Source organism: Zosterops lateralis (assembly GCF_965231275.1).
Source record: "Zosterops lateralis genome assembly, contig: HAP1_HAP1_SCAFFOLD_355, whole genome shotgun sequence".
In the NCBI taxonomy this organism is placed as follows: Eukaryota; Metazoa; Chordata; class Aves; order Passeriformes; family Zosteropidae; genus Zosterops; species Zosterops lateralis.
The window spans coordinates 1-16,911 of NW_028154344.1; the positions used below are offsets into that span (position 1 = coordinate 1).

The 16,911-nt window shown below is 55.7% G+C and overlaps 1 protein-coding gene and 1 long non-coding RNA gene across 2 annotated transcripts; one reads left to right on the top strand and one right to left on the bottom strand.

Moving 5' to 3' along the window:
• Positions 1 to 2,823: 2,823 nt before the first annotated feature.
• LOC310923810 (class II histocompatibility antigen, B-L beta chain-like) lies at positions 2,824 to 5,094 on the bottom strand (the record flags this gene model as incomplete). Its single annotated transcript, XM_083885743.1, has 4 exons — positions 4,999 to 5,094; positions 4,280 to 4,548; positions 3,580 to 3,820; positions 2,824 to 2,997 (listed from the first exon to the last, which is right to left on the bottom strand). Coding segments are annotated over exons 1-4 (769 nt in total), but the record flags the coding sequence as incomplete, so codon positions are not given.
• Positions 5,095 to 13,422: 8,328 nt separating this feature from the next.
• On the top strand, positions 13,423 to 15,496 carry LOC310923811. The gene is made up of 3 exons (XR_014592695.1): positions 13,423 to 13,474; positions 14,515 to 14,624; positions 15,385 to 15,496. It is a non-coding gene; the product is annotated as an uncharacterized lncRNA (long non-coding RNA).
• Positions 15,497 to 16,911: the final 1,415 nt, after the last annotated feature.

Genomic DNA, 16,911 nt, shown 5'->3' on the forward strand with positions numbered 1-16,911 from the left:
CAGTGCTTAGTATTTTTCTCTTCCTGCTCTTTTCCATCATCCTCTTTCTCACCACAGAGATTCCCTCCTGCTGCCTCTTGCCTTAACTGTAATCCTGCACCCGCCCCTTCCCCCTCACCCTTCCCAGCACACCAACACCATCCATCCCCTGCTGTCTAAATCCCTTCTGGACTTCCCTTCTTGCCCCTCTGGGTGTCCATGTCCTAAATTACCTGAGTCTTGATGTTTGGGGAGTTTTTTATCTGTGTCTTGATGTTTGGAGCACTTTTGGGCTGAATCCTGGTCTTTTGGAGGTTTTCACAGACACAAGGTGCCCACTGACTTCCTGAGATGAACTTGCGGAAGGAGGAACCCCCAGCCTAAAGTGCTTTCCATTTCTTTTTTCCCCAAACCAGGATTTTTTCATTGCCAAGGAGTGCCCAGATGGAGGAGAGGAGGAAAAGCCCCAGAGATCCCACAGGAGGAGGGGCTGCAAACCCAGCCCAGGGAGCTGCGAGGAGGAAAGAGCCGCCCTGTGCCAGGAGGGCGGCCGGAGATCCAGGCGGAGCTCAGAGCTGGTGGAGAAGCCTCATGGAGGGGAGAAGCCCCACAAGTGCCTGGGAATGTGGGAAGGGTTTCAACTACAGCTCCCACCTGATCCGGCACCAGAGGATTCACACTGGGGAACGGCCCTATGAGTGTGGGGAGTGTGGGATCAGATTCAGCCGGAGCTCCAACCTGATCCGGCACCAGAGGATCCACACTGGGGAAAAGCCCTTTGAGTGTGGAAATGTGGGAAGAGGTTCAGAGACTGCACCAACCTTATGCGCCACCAGGTAGTCCATACTGAGGAACGGCCCTATGAGTGTGGGGAATGTGGGAAGAGCTTTGGATGGAGCTCTGAGCTGAGAAATCACCAGCGTGTCCACACCGGGGAGAGGCCTACGAGTGTCCTGAGTGTGGGAAGAGGTTTCGGGTCAGCTCCCATCTCCTCCTCCATCAGCGGATTCACACAGAGGAGAGGCCCTTCTGCTGCCCCGACTGTGGGAAGGGCTTCAAGCAAAACTCACACCTCACAGTGCACCGGCACATCCACACCGGGGAGAGGCCCTACGAGTGTCCTGAGTGTGGGAAGGGCTTCTCACAGAGCTCTGTCTTGACCAGACACCAACAGAGGCACCATAAGGGAAGCCCCGCGAGTGCCCCGAGTGCGGGAAGAGCTTCGTGCGCTGCTCCAGCTCCATCCCCCATGGGAGGATCGGCGTTGGATGATCCCCAGTGACCCCGTTGGGCAGAGCCCTGGTGATCCGTGGTCCTGGTGATCCGTGTTGGGAAGACACCTGGCTGGGGGGGCTGCACTGGTTCCTGTCCCCCTGTGGGCACCTGGATGAACACGGGGGCAGGAACATCCATTGGGACACAGACGGACATTGGGAATTCCTTGGGGGGAGCAGACTTGTTGTCTTTCAACCCCAGAAAATCTTTTGTGTTCAATTCTGTCTTCTGGGGGTATGGGGAGAGAGATGTAGTGCTAAGGGGCAATCCTGCCCCTATATATTGCAGCTGTGTTAATTACTGAAGAGTGAGAACAGCCTTGCCTCACAGCTATGGGTGTGATACAAAAGTGAGTTAGTTGGTAGAGAGTCAGTTGGCATCTGCTGGCCGTGCTGTGAGGAGGAAGGGACAGGAGGCTGGGCAAGGGACAGATAAGGTGAGCCACTGCATGAGGGACAGACAGGGTTAAGTGGCTTTTCTAGGGACAGGAAGCAGTGAGCTGGAACTGCCGAAGAAAGAGAGAAGAAGGAGAAAAAGAGCCTGAGCTGTGTGGAGCTGCCTGGAGGATTGCTACATAGAAAAGGTATGAAGAACTTCTAGATAACAAGGTGCTGATACTTGAAGGCCTCTGAAGTTTTTTTGAAGCACTCTGAGTTCATGGCCGTCTCAACTCCAACATGGGGGCATCAATAAATACTGGATAGTCTTGGAGGTGTTTTCCAACCTCAGGGATTCCATGATTTTGATTTCCTATTGCCCAAGAGTGTCTTCCACAGTCAAATGGTGATGGTCTGGGGCAAAGACCAAGATTTTGGAGATTGCGGTGGAAATCCCTCCAAAAATGGTACTTCCCTCCTATCTAAGCATGTGGATGCTCATCTGGCACAGACAGGGAAATCCTTTTCTTTTGGCCTTCATTTGCTTTTCCTTTCTCTTCATTTAAAATATCCAACACTGTGGTAAAAATAAAGACATGGAACTAAGACATGGTTGGGATGACAGGGGACATGGACATGGAGAGTGACATGGGGACACATGGATATTTGGGGGGTACATGGTCATTCATGGGGACACGGGGGGAACACGGGTACAGATGAGGACGTGGGGGACAATGACAGGGATGGAAACATTGTGGGGAGACAGCCACGGGTGAGGACAGGGTGGGACATGGCCAGTGACATGTGGGGCCATGGCCATGGCCGGTGCCATGGGGGGAACTTTTAGGGGCTGTGGGGGATGCTGGGTTTGGGGGAGCTGAGGGTTCCTGGGAAGGACATGGGGCTTGCTGAGGGCTTTGGGGACCCCAGGCCCAGCGGCTCTGGCTGCGCTGGGAGACCCTGGGGGAGGTTCTGGGGCAGCTGCTCCAGCTGCTCCCCGAGACCAGGGCAAACTTCAAAGCTTTATTGGGGACACAGGGACAGCTCTGGGCACGGGCAGGGGGGACACACGAGGCCCCCAAAATCATCTCGGGGACGGAGCGGGGGGTCCCGGTCGGGCCCGAGGCCACGGGGAGGGGCTGCGGCCGCCGGCGGCTCAGGAGCTCTGTGGGCAGAGAAAAGGGGGTGACACCGGGCTGGGGGGCCCCGGGGGGGCACACACGCTCTGGGGGAGGGGGGACACGACCCCCGGGACCCCCCCTCACCTTCTTGCACAGGCAGAGGCCCAGTGCCAGGAACACCGAGCCCAACACCAAGCCCCCGATCCCCGTCAGCATCTTGCTGCGGGCGGCGTCCGGCGGCATCTCTGGGGGGTCCAGAGGGGTCAGGACCCCCCAAAACCTCTCACCCGCACCCCGAGCCCCTCCAGCCTCCCTCCCACTCTCTCCCACACCACCCACCGGCCCCCAAAACCTCCTCCCGAGCCCTGCCCGCCCTCCCCACCAATGCCCACCAAAGCCCCTCCTCTCCCTCTCACCAGCTCACAGCCCCCTCCCACTTGCCCCCCACCACCACACCAAACCCCCCCAAACCCTCTCCCAGTCCCTTCCCAGCCCCTCCACCGCTCCCCCACACCCCTCCCAGTCTCTTCCCAGCACAACCCACCTCAGCCCCAGCCCCGCTTGCCCCTCCCCCAGCTCCTCCCGGCCCCTCCAGCCTCACTCCAATCCCTCCCACTTCCACCCGCCGCCCCCAAACTCCCTCCCGGCGCCCACCAGCACCCCCGGGACCCCACACCCCCCTCCCCAGCATCCTCCCGACTCCTGCTCAGCCCTTCCACAGCCCCCGGCCCCTCTCCCAGGTTAAACCAGCATCTCTCCAGTTCCCTCCCACTCGCTCCCAGCACACGCCGGTGCCTCTGCCAGCCCGGCCAGTGGCTCCCCCGTACCCCAGTGGCGCCTCAGGGGCTGCTCCAGGCTGACGTGCTCCACCTGGCACGTGTAGCTCAGCCCGCGCCGGGGCGGCCTTTCCAGCAGCACCAGCAGCTGGTGGCTCCAGTCCCCGTTGGGGACCACGTCGGTGGCCACCACCTGGCCCGACAGCTCCTGCTGGCCCTCGAACCACCTCAGCTGGATGTGGCCGGGGTAGAAATCCATCACGGAGCACAGCAGGCCTCTGGCACTGCCGGCCTGGGAGCTGGAGGGCAGCAGCGAGATGGAAACGCTGGGGGGCACTGGGAGAGAGCGGGGACACACTGGGATCAGCTGGGGGCCACTGGGAGAGAGAGGGGAGGGGCAGTGTGGGCTTGGGAGGGACTGGGATGGACTGGGAGGAACTGGGATGGACTGGGAAAGATTCGGATTGACTGGGAATTGACTGGGAGTGACTGGGAATGGACTGGGAATGGACTAGGAGGGACTGGGATAAGGTAGGATGGATTGGGAATGGACTGGAGGAGTCTGGGCATGGACTTGGACGGACTGAGATGGACTGGGATAATCTCGGGGGTCCCGGTGAGGGACAGGAGGCCCCGGGGATGGGCCCAAGGAGGGCTGAGGGCTCTGGGGTCATTCCCAGGGAGGGTTTGAGGGGCTCCAGGGTCACTGCCAGGGCAGGGCCCGAGGGGACACGCTCTGCCCCACGCTCACCCTGCGCTCCACAGTGAACGGGGCATCGGTCTTGTAGTTGTGCCGGCAGTACCTGTCCACTTCACTCCGAAAATACTCAATTTTTTCCGGGTCGCTGTTCCTGTGCCGGGCCTGTTTCTCTCCATCCGGAGTGAGCCCCACAAAGTGCCCCACGTCGCTGTCGAACACCACGTCCTGCTCCCGGTTGTAGATGCTCCTCGCCACGTACCTCACCTTCTCCGTGCCGTTAATGAAGTGACACTCGGACTTATACATCTGCTGGAACACCCCTGGGTGTGCAGGACACAGGTCAGGGGGTGCCCCCCCAGCACCCCCAGAGCTCCGGGGCCACCCCGGATCCCCACCCCGCACCCCCTGTGCCCCACGGCCGCTTCCTTCTTTTACCCTTCCCCCCATTTCCCCTTTACACATCCGCTCCCCTCCCACCTCCAGCCGCACCCAAATTCACTTTTGGGGTCCCATTCCCCCCTTTTCCACACTTCCCAACCTTTTAAAAATAATTCTCTAATTCCCATCGCCTCCCCCGCTCAGTTTTGAGGTCCCACCCTCCCCTTTCCCCCCCACTTTCTCACCCTCTCCCATCCCTCCCTCACCTTCCCCCGACCCTCAGCCCCCGCCGCTCTTCCTTTCGGGGCTCCCCTCCTCCTCCTCCCTCGCTTCCATTCCGGCCTCCCCCCTTTGCCCCCTTCTGCCCCCCTGCCCCACCGCCCCCCGCTCACCCGAGAGCTCCGCGCCCGCAGCCGGGGCCGCTCCCAGCACCACCAGTGCCCCCAGTACGGCCCCGGCTGCCGCCCCTCGCCCCATGGCCAGCGCCGGGAGGGGCCGCCAGCCCCAAACAGCCGCTCGGAACTGGGGCAACAGCGCGGAGCAGCGCGGGGACATTAGCCACGCGCTCCCTGATTGGTCGGGCGTGGGTTTTGAGCGCGGTTTGATTGGCTGGAGTTTCTTTGGGCAAGCTCCGATTGCCTGGAGGTGTTTATTGCCCGCTCCGATTGGCCGGTTCTGTTTTGGATCCTTTTTCGAAAGCTCTGCCCAGCAACTGATGAGTCACCAGCAATACCCACTGTGATTGGCTGAAATTTCTCCAGGCTGTGGTTTTTTTCGGGCTCTTGCCGGCAAGTCCCGACCCGCAGCGACGCCGCGCTCCCATTGGCTGAGCGCTTTTTGGGGCGCTGCTCCCCCACTCCCGCTCCCCCCAGTTCCCGCCGCTTTTCTGGCACCGGCACCGGCCCTTCCCAATTTCCCGGGATCCCGAGGAGCCATGGATGGAGCGCGGAGCCTCCCCTGGCTGCTGCTGCTGCTGCTGGCCCTGACCCTGCCCGGAATTTGGGGGGTCCAAGGTGGGGTTTGGGGGGTCCTGGAGCCGCGGGGTTGGGATTTGGGGTTCCCTGGAGCTTTGGGAATGTGGGGATGGAGGGGTTAAGGGGCCCAGCTCCTTTTCTGGGGCATTTTAAGAGTATTTTTCAGAAGGTTGCTGTCCTGTGTTGGTTTTTTTATCCCGGGGTTTTCCCCCTTTTGGAGATTTTGGGGGTTGGGAGTGGCCGAATTCAGGATTTCCCAAACTGACACACCCAGAACTGGACACAGCACTCCAGGTTCACCCTCACCAGTGCCTGTGGGTTTTTTATCTTCTTTTCCTTGTTAGAGCCGGGGTTTAATTGAACCAGAGAGGTTGTTTCATGTTTGGACTCAGATGTTCATTAATTCTTATCTTTGTTACAGCGTCACAAGTTGTGAGTTCTGGCTAACTAAGTGAAAAATGGCTCCATCTCTAACTCTTTCCAAGATATTTTAAGAACAAACTCTCCAATCATGAAATTATATCTAAATTAATTTTACTTTTAACCCAATAACCAACAACCTGTGATCTACAATACTGATTTTTCTACATAATTAAAAGATGCCACCCAAAGCCATGAATATGAAGGAAGAAGAAGGTCAAAACAAAGACTGAGCCTACACCCTAAACCCTCCATTTTTAAAATATATATTGGTATATTCTAAAACATTAAACTCTAATTTTTCCACCGTGTGAGACCACACAGCTCCATTCAAACTACACCCCCACACTCCCAGTGCCATCCCATAATTCGGGAAGCCTTTTCCACAGCCTCAGGTCAAATGCAGAGTTTTCCTGGGGGGTCAGTGCCTGTCAGCACAGAAAATCTGAAATTCTCATTCTCCAGGGCTCCAAGCAGTGCCGAGCCCAGGGGCAGAATGAGCTCCCTGCTCCTGCTGGCCACACCACTCCTGATCCAGGCCAGCAGCCCTTGGCCTTCTCGGCCCCCAGGGCACACTGCTGGCTCGTGTCCAGCTGCTGTCCCCAGTGTCCCCAGGTCCCTTTGTGCCCGGCCACTGTCCAGCCACACCGTGCCCAGCCCGTGGCGCTGCAGGGGTTAATGTGGCCAAAGGGCAGGACTGGGCACTTGGACTTGTTAAACCTCATCCTGTTGGGCTGTGCCCGTCCATCCAACCCTTCCTGCTCTGCTCTTCCTCCTCCTCCTCCTCCTCCTCCTCCTCCTCCTCCTCCTCCCCTTTGTGCCCCTTTTCCCGCGGGACTCGCAGGATCCTCCTCATGGGATTTCCATCCCCAGTGGGTGGATGGGGCTGGTGGGTTCCTCACCTTCCCCCGGCATCTTTTGTACCCAAAGTTTTGGACATCCTCGGCTCTGTCAGCACGACATTTTTGTGCCACATTTAATTATACAGAGAACGATCAATCTTTAATCAAGGGTGTTTCTCCCGACCACTCTATATACAAAAATCAGACTGATTAGTGTGATTGTATATTTTTAAAATTATCTCTGCATTTAATGATTTGTTTTTCCAGCACATGGGTGTGGATGTTTGGAAGGGATGTGTTGTATGAATTTATCTGATTACTCAGAATCCATCCATTAGAGCACAGAACAGCTTAAGGAGGGCGGGTCAAAATTGGAATTGATGGTGGGATTTGGATGGAGAGTCCATGAGAGAGATGGAATTTAACATCATGGGTGAAAGAGTTTTAGGAATGAGTTTTTGCATATTTGTTATCATAACTATTCTGATAAGGCTGCCTTGTTTACTCCAATGCATTCAACAAATGATTCATAAAGCAATTTAGAGACACTTCAGGGCTCAATGGGATAGGGGAGATGTTGAGATACAAATCCGCCTGGGCCCCATTCCTGCAGGCCCGGGAGTGTCCAAACATGTAAGAACTGAATTAAAACATTCAGAAAAACCCCTAAAATACATAAATCTACACAGACATGGGGTAGAAATGCAAGATTAGCTTTAAATAAACAGAGGATTTCAAGTGCCTGCATTAGCTACTAAGAGAAGCCCTAAGACTGAGTTTAAGTTTAGTGGCATTGCCTTCTGCAAAGACAGGTAAACTCAAGTGATAACAAAAATAATGTTGCCTTGCAGATAAAACATATAGAGCCACATACACAGAATTTGTGTAAAAAATTGCATTTGTCTTCGTACATCAATTTTGGCTTAGGATTGGTGTAGCGAGGACATAGAAAATGAAACCAGGGATACCAATAATAGGAGAGGGTTGAACTGAGGCAAATGTAGGTCCAACCACTGTGGTTAATCCTACAAAGTCCCTCTATTTCATCTAAAATGGCAGGTTATATACTTTTCCAGATAGTTTACAAATACAGACACATTTCCATTGGCACACAGCAGAGGAAAGAATGTAAACACACATTGTTTGGTTTACTCTTAAGGTGGCTAACACCTGCACACTAACAATTCTATTCAATGACCTTCAACACCCTCTTATCTTTCCCAAACACCTTAATATCTAATCCTAGCTACGCCACAGCTCACGGAAAATTTTTTGCTGTGTCACAGGCCTTGGGCCCAACTAGGCCTCAGGTCAGGCCTCAGTCAGGGTAGTTCAATATCTAGATATAAATCATGTTTTCTTTCCAGAAGAAATTTAGCAACAAGAAAATTCGTATATGTGCCTAAAAACAGAAAAAACTGCCCCACTTTGAGAGCAGATAGGATGGGACTCGGAAAAACACTGATGCTGCTGTTGTTCCTGCTGCTGCAGATAAGAGCTCACGGGACAGAGACAACTGATGCCTCTGCTGCTGCTGCTGGGGCTGCTGATTCTGCTTGGGACTATGAGAATTTATATATAGAAGGTTTCTGTGAACTGCTGTGGACTCTGATAACTTTGCCTTCATGGGACTGATTGAACAATGTAATACAGGATTTGTTTTTATAACCCCCCAGGGTCCAGTCCTCACTGAAGGCGCCCTGAGCTCTCGGTGTCAGGGATGGAGCCGGGGCAGGTCGGGCTGGGGCAGCGCTGGGCTCTGGGCCCGGCCTGGACACCCCCCACACGCCCCCTCCCCAAATTAAATTCCCCCAGAGACTTTTGGGGTTCCCTGGGAGCCGCCTTGGGGTTCAGGAGCCTCCCGAGGGCCCCCCAGAGCCTCGGGGTGACACGGGGGGGACACACGGGGGTCCCCATTCCCGATCCGGCCCGGGGCCGCCTCTGCCCCCCCAATCACAGCCCCCCCCAAGTCCCTCCCCAGAGCCCCCCACAAACCCCACCGGGCACAACTGGGAAGCTTTATTGGGAACACTGGGAGCAGCCGGGCGGGGACACAGGGACAGCTCTGGGCACGGGCAGGGGGGACACACGAGGCCCCCAAAATCATCTCGGGGACGGAGCGGGGGGTCCCGGCCGGGCCCGAGGCCACGGGGAGGGGCTGCGGCCGCCGGCGGCTCAGGAGCTCTGTGGGCAGAGAAAAGGGGGTGACACCGGGCTGGGGGGCCCCGGGGGGGCACACACGCTCTGGGGGAGGGGGGACACGACCCCCGGGACCCCCCCTGACCTTCTTGCACAGGCAGAGGCCCAGCCCCAGCGCCAGGAACACCGAGCCCAACACGAAGCCCCCGATCCCCGTCAGCATCTTGCTGTGGGCGGCGTCCGGCGGCATCTCTGGGGGGTCCAGAGGGGTCAGGACCCCCCAAAACCTCTCACCCGCACCCCGAGCCCCTCCAGCCTCCCTCCCACTCTCTCCCACACCACCCACCGGCCCCCAAAACCTCCTCCCAATCCTTGCCTGCCCTCCCCACCGCCCACCAAAGCCCCTCCTGGCCCCTCTCACCAGCCCACAGCCCCAAACCGCTCGCCCCCCACCACCCCACGACCCCCCCAAACCCTCTCCCAGTCCCTTCCCAGCCACACCAGGACTCACGCAGACCCCTCCCAGTTTCTTCCCAGCACAACCGACCTAATCCCAACCTTCGCTTTCCAATCCCCAGCCCCTCCTTCCAGCCCCTCCAGGCTCACCCAAATCCTTCCCACTCGCTCCCAGCACACTCCAATCCCCCTCCCAGCCCGGCCAGTGGTTCTCCGTTCCCCAGTGCCGGCTCAGGGGCTGCTCCAGGCTGACGTGCTCCACCTGGCAGCTGGACGTGACCCCGTGCCGGGTGTGGTTTCCAGCAGCACCAGCAGCTGGTGGGTCCAGTCCCCGATGCTCCACTTTGAGATCCCAGGGATCCCAGGGCTCCCTCCTCTACGGGCTCACCCCTTTCCAGCCTGCCAGGGGTCCCCCAGCTCTGGGATCACCCCTCTCTGCTCTCCCCACCCTGAGGGTCCAAGGGTTTTCCCTCCTCTGCTCTCCCAGGGGTCCCCAGGGCCAATGTCCTCCCTCTGCAGATCCCAAGCGATGGCCACGTGGACCCCCAAAGATCCCCCCAAGGGGCACCTACACACACCCATGGGGACCTCCCTGGGGCACCTCCCAGGGACACCAGATGATATTTGGGGCTCAATTCCACAATATGCCAGCTCCAAACACACCCCAATAAAAAGACTCTCTCAGGGAACCCTCGGTAGATTTGGGACCAAGTTCCCCTCCCTGCTCACGTCATCACGGGATGCTGTGGGGGCCATTGTCCCCTGGCCGGGGGTGCTGCAGATACAGGGGCACTGGAACCTCCTGCTTCTCCTCCTGTTCCTGCCCCTGCTCCTCCTTTTCCTCTCTCCCTCCTCCTCCTCCTGCTCCTCCTGCTTCCTAATCCCACCTCCTCCCCAGTTCCTGCCTTCCATATTTAGAGTGGAGAACCTTGTTTGTTTTCAGAACTAGAACAAAGATCCCAGATGGAAGGAGCCTTGCTGGTTTTAGTCAGAAGCATCAGTGACTAAAGGTCAAGTTTCCTTTGGCTTGGTCCCGTCCTTGCTCGTCCTCAGTGTTCAGGCTGGGCTGTGGGGTGTCCTTGTTTGCTGCATTTTCACAGCTCCTCTTGGATCCTTGGGGCAATAGGCTGTGCCCTGGGAGGATTCTTTGTGCTCCTTTGTGACACAGCAGAACCTTCCAGGCGGTGTTTGCGTGACCCGCTGCTGTGATGTCACAGGAGCACGTCCCCGTGGTGTTCCTGTTGCTGTGGGACACAGAGGCCGCAGTGTCCAGAGCAGCTCTGGGCGCCTGCTCGTTGCTGGAGGATCCTCCTGCCCGAGGCATTCTCAGCAGCCAGCCCAGCCCCTGACGGGTGTCCTTCTGTGCTTGCAGGGGTACAGTCTGTGCAGCGCAGCCAAAATGATCCACACTGTGCTTGCTGCAGTTTGCACTCTGTACTCTGTGGCTTATTCGGGGTATTTCTTAACCCACTTGGCACGTAAGTCGAGGCTTTCCCTTGGTGCAGCATCTGTGCCTTGGGTTTGCTGTGTGCTTTCTGTTCTTCCTCTGGAACTGAGTTGACTTTGTAACCAAATTGCCCCAAAGACACCATTGGTTTGGGAGAGCTCCTGCCAGCAGCTGCAGCTGAAAAAGGGGATGTCTGTGGGCAGTGGGGTGTGCACAGCATTTGCAGTGAGGCCCGGGGGAGCTCTGTGCTCTCAAGGGGAGAGTCTGTGGCAGTGGAGCCTGGAACTCCCTCCATTTGCTGGTCCAGCCAAGAACTGACACAGCCCAGTATTTTGTGCTGTTCTCTTGCTTGCTGTGTGAAGGGACTGTGGCTCCTGGAGGGATGCTGTGAAAGCAAAAGGCTCTCTTGGGGTTGCCTTGCTCTGTGGCATTTCCCACCACAGGCACTTTTTTTCCTAACAGCATCTGGTTCACGTTCCCTCTCCCATTGCAGGGCACCTCACACGAGGATCTCGAGCAGCTCCTCCTTTGGTGAGTTTGAAAGGAACCTTTGGTGTTTGGAATTGTGCAGCAAGGTGTGAGCTCAGCGTGTGGCAGCCGAGTGCAAGCCTGGGGGGCTGAAGGAAAGTTCCTGTTGGTGTCTTTGCAGCAGCAGCAGCAAAGGGATCCCTGGCAGTTTCTCCTTTTCTGTTGAAGAGCTTTTGAAGAGCTGCAGGTCTGGTTTTGCAGGCAGAAGATGCTTGCTGGCTTTAGCCACGGTGGAACATCAAATTCCCAACAATAAGTGGCAATGTTGACTTTAGCCCATTGTTTGTTTGAACAGCTCGGAACCGTTTCTGCTTAGTGCAGCTGGATGTGTAGCTGAGGATAAATAAGCTGATAACTGAGACAGAACTTCCCGTCCCTCACGCTACCCTCTGTCCACAGGGCACAAAAGCAGCATCAGCACCTCCTCTGGCTCCCTCTGCTTCCAAAGAGGAGGCCAAAGAGGAGGAAGAGAGCAGTGAGCTTCCCACTGTTCTGGGGGATGGTGGTGAACTTCCCTCTGTGCCGGGAGACGACAGTGAACTCCCCACTGTTCTGGGAGATGAGGGCAAACATCCCACGGGTTGGGAATACAACATCGAGGCTCCCACGGCGTGGGACAGGGACAGTGGACATCTCCCGGTGTGGGATGAGGAAGGTGAACATCTCCCAGCATGGGATGAGGACAGCGAATGTCCCATGACTTGGAAAGATGACGGCGAACCTGCAGCATTTTGGGAAAAGGATGGAGAACCTGCAGTGTTTTGGGAAAAGGATGGAGAACCTCCCTCTGCTTGGGAAGAGGACACTGAACCTCCCTCTGCTGAGGGATCCTGGGCTGAACGTTCTGACAGCAGCACAGCCCTGCAGGCAGAGGAGAGAGGGGAGTGGTGCCTGAGGCAGCTGAGTACGTCTGCTCTGTTCCTGTGTGCCCGAGCAGGGGCAGTGTGTGTGTCTCAGCATCAGCTGCACCCAGTGTTGCTCTGCAGCTGAATGTCACAGAGTCATTGATTGTCCTTCCCTGGCTGAGAACAAGGGCCCCAGGGAGAGGGGCCCCATTCTGGCTCTGCTGCAAGGCGGGGTCTCCATCTGAGAGGGAGAGACTTCCATGTGGTTTCTTTCAGGGAACACCGTGAGCGCGGGGGAGCCTGAGGAGAAATACCTGGAACTGGAGCAGATTGGCCAAGGGTAAGTGCAAGGCAGTTACTTCTACACCAGCAGGGCCCAGGTATTCTGCTGGTGCAGAATCAAGTGAGGAGTCAGGAGAGCTCCAAACGCCTTCAGACACTGGGGTATGATCCTGCTGTCTCTCAGTCCTGACCAGAATTGATAACTGTGGTCAGATGGCACCGCCAAAGGCCCCTGAGGCTGGCAGTGTCCTGCCTGCAGCAAGGAGCAGGACCTGGAAGATCCTGTCCTGGAATGGGATTGCCTAAGAGAGCAACTCACCATCTGGTGACTGTCAGAAAACAGTTCTCAAGAAGATTTCTTTCCAATATTTTACTTCCAAAAATATCCACCGGTCAGGATTATCAGTATAATGGTTTACAAACAGAAACCAGAGATGAACTAAGAAGGGCTCTTTTCAGCACAAGTAGCAGAGCCCATACATTCAGTAACAGACACAGAGCTGCTGCCCTTGAGGGGAAAATGCAGGATGCCCTGATGGCAGGGCTCTTGTGGATGCTGCAGGTCTTAGGCAGGAAATGCAAAAGCATTAAAAACATTCTTTCCTAGTTCTTTAGGCACCCAGCCCCCCACCCTAGGGTTTGAACTAAAGGAATTCATCATGGACATTTGGGATTTGCTCCAGCACTTTTCCTTCATGTTTGGACTCAGCTTTCCCTTGCACACCTTGCATGGCAGAGGACTGGTGGCTGCTGCACCATTGTTTGAAGGGCTGAGGCACCCAGGTGTTTTCTGAATGCTACAGGCAGAAGAGATCTCCTGTCTGGGCTGACTTTCACTCCCAGGGCTAAAGCACTGCTTCTTTCTTCTCTGCTCTTTTGTCTCCAGGGCTTTCGGGGCCGTTTACAAAGGACTCGACAGGGCCACTGCAGGAGAGGTCAGTGTCAACACGCCCGGCACGTCCGGCAGCTCTCGAGGGCTTTCCCCTCTGCTGGGAGCTGTGGCTGGAGCTTTGGGGGCCCAGCAGAGCTTTCCTGCACAGGCTGCTCCTCTGAAGGCAGAGCAGGGTCAGCCTGCAGAGCACAGCTGGGACAGATTTGGAGCTTCTGGAGTGCCCAAAGGAATGCAAGGAGGGCAGCGGTGTCTGTCAGAGCAGGACACGCTGCCTTGGTCTGCACATCTAAAACTGTGAATGCATCAGCTGGTGGAGACTGAGGCCCAATTTATCTCCATCCCAGCCTTGGACAGGGACACTGTTTAGCAGTTTTTCTATGCTGAGTTTAATCTTCAAAGGGTACCTCAAGTCCTAATTAAGGAGAGATCCTGCTTGGGATCTTAGTTTGGAGTTTTAGTCCTACTGCAGCTGTTCACAGAGAGAGAGGGAGAGCAATGAGAAGATGGATGTCCAGAGCAAAGCTCTCTCCTAAACCCTGCAGTTGTGTTTGGGGCTGGGGTCAGTGACAGCCTGTGACAAGGATCATCTGAGCAAGGGATGTGTGTGTTTGCTTTGTTGTGCAATCCCAAACAGAGCAGCTGCATTTGAAATCATGACCAAACCCCATAGAATTGCTAAAGGGTTCCCAGCTATTTTGCTCAGTTTTCACAGGACCAGAATTACCTCCTGCTTGCAAAATGGGTTTGAATAGTAATGAGCATCACCATCATCATTATAAGAGTGGTGGTAAACTAGGGCCATTTGAGAAGAGTGTAGGTGCAGAGAATGTTGTTAGAGCTTTGAGGCTGAGGGACCATTTCTGCAGAGCTCCCGAGGCCAAATGTCTCTGGCCATGTGTCCTGTCAGCAGCCCCCAGCGAGCAGAGCCATGGGCTGTGGGAATGGCACTTGCTGAGCTCTGGTGTCCCATCCCAGGGCAGTTTGGCACAGCCCGGCTCCGTCGCTCCAAAAAGACTCGCCCTGTGTTTGCTGTGGCCTCCTGCCACAGACTCATCCAGTTAAGGGTCTGCAATGTCCCTTCAGGTGGCCATAAAGAAAATCAGTCTCAGAGGGCAGAACTGGGAACGAGCTCTGAATGAGACCCTGGTCCTGAGGGACAAGAAGAACCCCAACATTGTCAGCTCTTTGGACAGGTGAGTGTTCAGGTCTCATCCCGTGCACGGGCCTTGCGTTGATCTTTCCTGGCATCCCTAGTCTGAAGCCTGTTTTGGAAAAATCCTGACCCGGCCATATCTTCCCAAAACAACAGCCTGGCAGTTCACTCCCTCCATCTGCTTTTATTGCTTTGGTGTTTCCTTCAAGTTGACCCTATTTTCTGTGTCTTACAACAAGTGCTGATAATCCATGGCAGAAATTATTTCCCTTGGCTTCTTCTTCCCAAATCTTTTCCATTCCTGCAGACGCCAGGAAGACCAGGTTCTTGTTTCCAGAAACGCCTCATTTGCCCATTTTTCAATGGCCCTGCCTGTTTCTGAAGAGACTTTCTGCAAGGTTTTCCAAACAGTTGACCACTTTTATCCCAAGTGCTGCAGGGCCTCCCTCCCTGGATAACTCTGGAAGTTGTGTGGCCTTGCTCTGGAGTGAATGGTGGAACTGCTGAGTTCAGATGCTGAACCAGCTGGGGCCAAGTGTTGTGGTTTCACATAGATCTGGGCTGTTGCTAAACTGCATTTTTCACTTGCTTGCCATCTAAGGCCTCTCCTTTTGCACAGGTGTCTCCTTCTCCTTTAGACTGTGCAGATTCCAAGGCCTGTGCACCCTGGCAGGAATGTCTCTCCATCTGATTCTGTCCTCATTGACAAGTGCCCTGGAAACAAAACCCCACTGGAGGCTTTTCCACGGGGGAATTGAGCACTGCACATTCATCTCCGGGCCATTGTGTTCCTCTTCCAGCTTCCTTGTTGATGGAGATCTCTGGCTGGTGATGGAATACATGGATGGAGGAACTTTGCAGGACGTTGTCAGACACACACGCATGGCTGAAGGAGAGATGGCAGCTGTCAGTCGGGAGGTGAGGGATCCTGCTTGTGCCTCCCATGGCTTGGACACGATGGTCCTTCCAAACAGGCCAGGGGAACAGGGGTGGCTCCCCGTGGGCTCAGGGCTTTGTTTCTGTGTTGTTTTTATGAGCTGGAGAAGAAAGAGCCACTGAAAGGAATGGCCTGCCAGCATCACTGCACTTCTGTTCTTGTCCTCTTTCCTGCTGTGGGGGTACTCTGTCTTGTTTGGATTGGATTTGCTGTTCTGAGCTTTGCCTTGAACCATTTGCCTGGAGCTGGTCTGCACTGCACTCCTGGCCTTTCACAGCAAAGTTTCTGCTGGCAGAATTCTAAACTCTCCTTTCTTGTGTGCTATATTCCAGCCCTTGATTTTTACCCTGGTGTTTTGTGTTCCCTCTCAGTGTCTGCAGGGCCTGGATTTCCTCCATTCACACCAGCTGATCCACAGAGATCTGAAGAGCTCCAACATCCTGCTGGGAATGGACGGCTCTGTCAAGCTGGGTGGGTGTTCCTGGCCAGGCACGGCGCTCCCGGGGTGCGGGTGTGGGGCTTCCCAGGGACGGCCAGAGCCCCACAGGTGCTGCTGGTGGCCCTGCCCGGCCCCTGCTGCCCCTGCAGAGAGCTCAGGAGAGGAGCAGCAGTGTCAGGAGTGCCTTTGCTCTGGCTCTGGCCCTTCCAGAGGGGCGGGAGTTGGAATCTCAAGCTTCAAGGGAATCAGTAAAAGCCACTGCATGAAAGCTGAGAGTTCCTTTAAGGGTCCAGTTCCATCTTTCCTTGGCTACAGCCCTGTGGACTTTTCCAGCTGGATTCAGTAGTGCATTCTCAGACTGAGAGTGGGGAATGTTTGTGAGTGGTTTCCTCATTCCAGCTGCCTTTGACAGGCTTTGTTTCTGTCCTCAGCTGATTTTGGCCTCTGCGCTCAGCTCAGCCCTGAGCAGGACCAGCCCAGCTCCATGGTGGGCACTGCTCACTGGATGGCCCCAGAAGTTGTGACCAGTTCTCCTTACGGCCCCAAGGTGGACGTCTGGTCATTTGGCATTGTGACCATCGAGATGGTGGAAGGAGAACCTCCTTACTTCAAGGAGACGGGGGCCATGGTAAGAGGCAAATTCTCCAGTATTTGCAGAGCCCTGTGAGCACAGCGTGACCCTGCCCTGGGAGGAGCAGCTGGAGGTTTCTGCACATCGGGAGGGGAATTCCCAGAGGACTCAAACCTGAACACAGACAAATATTCTGCAGTCTCCAGCAACAATTTGCTTTGGGCTTTAAGTTGTTGCAGCTCTCCTGTCTGTGAGGGTGACCTGAAAACGTGGAGCCAGTGGATCAGCTCTAATGTTATCTTGCAAAAAAACCCCGAAAGTGCCCCAAAACCCAAACCCAAGAAATTTACGAAGGAGTTTCTGAAACAGGTTTTGCGAGA